We start from the raw sequence: 3450 nt of genomic DNA on the forward strand, positions 1-3450 counted from the left end.
GGGACGTGATGATGGTGGTAATGATGATGGGCTTAATCCGGTCAAGGACCTAGTACGATGCGAAGAAAGCGAAGGAAGCACGTAACGATGCAGCATAAATTGGACATTTGAATAAAAACCTTCAATTGAAAGAACACCGAGTTTTCGAATTTCGAACCAGAAGCACCAGATTGCATACATTTGGGCGTTATTCAAATGTATGACTTGTCATAAGAAAATATCAAAAACATATTTATGGTGTATTATTTCATCATTTCCTCGCTAGATGGCTTTTTTCACATTGAAAAATTCAGTTAGAAAAAGTTAATAATAAATTACTAAAATTAAAAAAGAACGCACGATTTTGCAGGATTTCGGATTGAAAATCAAAGACATGAAAGTGAAAGTATTTCTTAAATCCCCTTGTTTATCGTTTGTATCCATTACATCCATTTGTAATCCACTTGATTGTTAAACAAATCGTTGTACAAAATAAGCTGTGTGTTTGTGTTTAACCATTTAATTGCTTTCGGTAAAATGTTATCACATATAGTGGCCGTATTTTCATTTTCCCCTTCAATGACAGCAAGAAACCCCGTTTCTCTCTATCCACTATCGACGCTGAAGCCTAAATGTATAGTTGAAAGACAGCGGCAGAGAATGTAGAAAAAGGTATCAAAAATCTCTGCAAAGAGAGATAACCGTACGACATTTTGTTGTGTGCTGTAGATATGTTGTGGAAATTCGTCCTGCCAAGGCACCATATTTCATTGCAAAGCACATCCTTGAGCCTTTTGCTTGCGATAATGCATCACGTTTCCGGTTCCTGTTACTAGATTGGTCGTGTCCGTTCTGATATGTGTTGTTCGCAGCTCCTCACATCCGGTCCGGCAAAGTCACCCTAATCTCCGGCGGTATACATCCTCCGGCAGGTTTTCGCACTCGTTTTAGTTTTTTTTTGGTTCGGCAATAAGAAAAATGAAAATCTCTTACACACTACTTTGGCTTAACGCTACGTCCTCTCTGCTCTCCTGGTTGGTCCTTAGTTTTATCTGGTGGTCTTCAGCTTCCAGCGAAGGAACAGGAACGCGGCCACTCGCAGCACGATAAAGATGATGATCAGGGCGACGATGTCGAGTGTGAAATTTGCGTCCAGCATGTCCAACTCCTCGAGCGTGGTCGAGGGTGACTTGAAGTGACAGTACACCTGGTGACATTTGAGCTTTTCGCGACCGTACGAGTAGGTGGCCAGCGCCGTGCCCTCGAAGCCGTACCGGATGTACGAAAGGTACGTAATCCACCGGAGGTAGATTGGAATGGCGTCGAACGAAACGAAGAATCCGGAGAACAGCAGGAACGGCACGGACATGACCGGGGCCAGGAAGACTCCGTTCTGGACGTTCATCGCAGCACCAACCACCAGCCCGACGCTCTGGGCCACGAACGAGATCAGCAGACAGGAGCCAAGGAACATGGCGAACCGGAACCACTCCAGCGGTTGCGAAGTGAAGTAGTATACGATCGATACGTACAAAACGCAGAAGATTGCCTACGAAAGTGAAGATCAGGGAATAAATACAAATGCGACGCGACACTAAACGTAAGACCAACTCACCTGGAATGGTATGTCCGAAACCGTGATCGCAAGATAGTATGACCGCAGTGAGTACCATCTGTTGAAGTTTTCCTTCAGTAGCACGGGCATTTCGAGCGGGACTAAACAGAGGGAAGTTCAAGGGCATAATTGGATTGGGCGGCGATTAAGCGAAACGAAAAGTTTGCAACTCACATGATAGAATCGTGATTGTCATGGACGTGTACATCAGGAACAGCATGTTGAAGAACAGGAATCCCAGATTACTCAGCACCTTGGCACCGTCGTTGCCGATGTCGTAGTACAGTGTGCCGATCAGGAAGCCAACCAGGATGTGGGCGAACAAACGCAAGTACATCAGAGTCTAAAACCAAAAACCGTAAGTTAGTCCGATGCACTCGGTACTTACATCGCCACCGCCCAAACTCACCCAATCACGTCTGCTGAACAGCAAGGTCCGCTTCAGAACAACCCAGAACTGGTGGAACTCCGAGGTGGGATAACGCTCGGGCGACGGATCCACATCCAGCGATCCCTCCACCGGCAGCAGGGCACTATTCACCTCCGGTTCCTTCTCCGGCTCGACGGCAATCTTGATCGTTTCCGTATCCTTCGCGATATCGTTCACCATCGACGGCGGCAGCAGCGCATTCCCGCCGAGGTTTAGATTGTCCGCGTACTTGTTTGCACCCCCGTTCATGCGCTCGTAGTTCACCTTCAGGTTGGCGTTTCCGTTGGCCGCATTTTCGTTCTTCTTGTTCTTCTGCGCTGGGAAGTCAAGCTCCGACCGGATATCCTTCTTACCGTTCTCGATCGCGTTCACGAGCTTACGCGTGTGGTCACCATGCTCCCCGCAGGACACCTCAATGACGTAGCTGGCCGGATTATGGTAAGACGGACAGTCCAGATCGAGCGTCCCCAGGAATGGGACCAGTTGCCGGGTGCTTCCCTGGTACACGCACTGTCCATCGGCCAGCGTGTACAGCTGGTCGAACATTTCGAACAGACGAGCCGACGGCTGATGGATGGTGCAAATGATGGTGCGTCCTCCGCGGGCCAGGAACTTCAGCAGACTGACGCACTGGAAGCAGGTGGAACTGTCCAGACCGGATGTGGGCTCGTCGAAGAACATGATCGGTGGGTTGTTGACCAGCTCGAGCGCAATCGACAGGCGCTTCTGCTGACCCCCGGACAGGTTCCGGGTGAGCGTCGGACGATGCTCTTCCAGCCCAAGAGTTTCCAGGATCTCTTTGATCTGGCACGGGAACGGATGGAACGGACCATTAAAACCCTCCGCCAATCGGAAAGGTGCGCGGTGTTGCCTACTTACCACATGTTGCTTCTCGCTTTTCTCCACCTTCTGGCTGAGTTTGAGGCTCGCGGCCACGTTCATCGCTTCCTCGACGGTAAGGTTCGCGTGCAGCTGATTGTCCTGCATGATGTACGCGGACAGTTTGCGGAACTGGCTCAGGTTACGCTCCTTTCCGTTCATCGTTATCGATCCATCGATGTTAGTGGTCCTAGAACAGAGAACCGGGCGGCATATTAAGTCCAGCGCTCACTAAACTTCTTTTGCCGGCACTTACTTGTATCCCGACAGAATGTTGAGCAAGGTGCTCTTGCCAGCACCGGAAGGTCCCATGATGGCAGTCAGCTCCCCGGAGCGCAGCTTGCCGCTGACCTCCTTCAGGATAGTTTTTACATCTACGGGGTTGACAGAAAGAAAAACTTTATTTGATTGCTTTTACTTAAAACACATAAATAGTAAGTGTATTGGTAGCGAGTCCACACCTGCGCCATTCGCACGGCCAATTAACCCCACGAACCGTTATTAATTCGAATGCCACAAGGTTACCGCCGTCCTGCATTCGGTGACA

General features: G+C 49.2%; 1 protein-coding gene across 1 annotated transcript; it reads right to left on the reverse strand.

Moving 5' to 3' along the window:
• Positions 1–404: 404 nt before the first annotated feature.
• LOC128276298 (ATP-binding cassette sub-family G member 4-like) lies at positions 405–3230 on the reverse strand. The gene is made up of 6 exons (XM_053014766.1): positions 3160–3230; positions 2904–3093; positions 2004–2828; positions 1769–1937; positions 1595–1695; positions 405–1528 (listed from the first exon to the last, which is right to left on the reverse strand). Exons 1-6 carry the CDS (start codon positions 3213–3215, stop codon positions 1028–1030), a joined length of 1842 nt encoding a protein of 613 aa, XP_052870726.1. The 5' UTR covers positions 3216–3230; the 3' UTR covers positions 405–1027.
• Between the last annotated feature and the right edge of the window lie 220 nt (positions 3231–3450).

Source organism: Anopheles cruzii, unplaced genomic scaffold, assembly GCF_943734635.1.
Source record: "Anopheles cruzii unplaced genomic scaffold, idAnoCruzAS_RS32_06 scaffold00869_ctg1, whole genome shotgun sequence".
NCBI classification, from domain to species: Eukaryota; Metazoa; Arthropoda; class Insecta; order Diptera; family Culicidae; genus Anopheles; species Anopheles cruzii.

Excerpts from the sequence above, each read along its gene's own strand:
- LOC128276298 (XM_053014766.1), bottom strand. The coding sequence starts at position 3,215 with ATGGGACCTTCCGGTGCTGGCAAGAGCACCTTGCTCAACATTCTGTCG. Across the intron at positions 3,094-3,159 it reads AACATTCTGTCGGGATACAA|GACCACTAACATCGATGGAT; the intron begins GTAAGTGCCGGC and ends TCTCTGTTCTAG. Across the intron at positions 1,938-2,003 it reads TGTTCAGCAGACGTGATTGG|ACTCTGATGTACTTGCGTTT; the intron begins GTGAGTTTGGGC and ends TTTTGGTTTTAG.